Consider the following 887-nt stretch of genomic DNA (forward strand, 5'->3'; position numbering starts at 1 on the left):
AAGACACCTGTCCACAGAAGCAATCAATCATACTGATCCTTTCTTTGTCAGTGGGCAAATGTAAAAAAATCAGCAGGGGATCAAATCCTTTCCCCCACCCCCTTACTGTAGGATGTCCCTATTGTATGCATACTGCATGCAACAGTATGTACTTTGTAAGGGCAGCTGCAGTACATACTGAGAGCAAAAAGAAAAAGCATGTGATCTGGAACCCAGTCACAATATTAGAAAACATTACCAGTTTTGCCCTGTTCCTTGTGGAGGATCTTCTCTGCTCTTTTGTCAAGGTATCCCAACACCAAGGCACAGATAAGTGAAAACAGGCAGGTTACAGCAGCTACGGAGAGAAAGAAGAAATCAAAGACATAAGTAAATAAGTACATATGGAAGAGACAAAAATAAAGTAAGGAAATGTAAGTTCAAGTTTTAGTTAGGTAATTAGATTATCAAGGAGTTTACATTAGGATGCCTAATGACTGCTGATTTTGTTCATATGAATTTACCTTAAATGGTCAGATTAACAGTGGCAATAGAGACGGGTTATAAAAGGAAACACCCAAAGTGCTAGCTGTGCAAAAGTGGAAGCACTTCTAGCATGCCTAAGTAACTTGAGAGATATAATTATAAGAAGTGACACTTTTTCTAACTCATGTGACTCATCTGTAGCAGACGGTAGCACTTTTAGTTCTCTATAACACTTCTCTCGGTCTCTGCTGGCTGTCTGAGATCATTAGTTACAGAGAAAGGATCTACTATCTCAGAGAAAAAAGCATGTGTAACCAGACTCTTCATGTTTAACTTTTCAATTTCAAGTCTTCCCCTTCAGTGAGGGCTGGGCTGGGCTGGGCTGGGCTGGGCTGGGCTGGGCTGGGCTGGGCTGGGCTGGG

General features: G+C 41.6%; 1 protein-coding gene across 4 annotated transcripts in view; it reads right to left on the reverse strand.

The window, feature by feature from the left end:
* mfsd1 (major facilitator superfamily domain containing 1) overlaps nt 1-887 on the reverse strand; it is a 13695-nt gene that overhangs the window by 9649 nt on the left and 3159 nt on the right. For all 4 annotated transcript variants that reach the window (XM_032506449.1, XM_032506466.1, XM_032506473.1 and 1 more), the window contains exon 8: nt 239-337. In XM_032506449.1, coding sequence (XP_032362340.1) covers nt 239-337 — 99 coding nt within the window. The remainder of the gene's footprint in view (nt 1-238; nt 338-887) is intronic.

Source organism: Etheostoma spectabile, chromosome 3 (assembly GCF_008692095.1).
Source record: "Etheostoma spectabile isolate EspeVRDwgs_2016 chromosome 3, UIUC_Espe_1.0, whole genome shotgun sequence".
Lineage (NCBI taxonomy): Eukaryota > Metazoa > Chordata > Actinopteri > Perciformes > Percidae > Etheostoma > Etheostoma spectabile.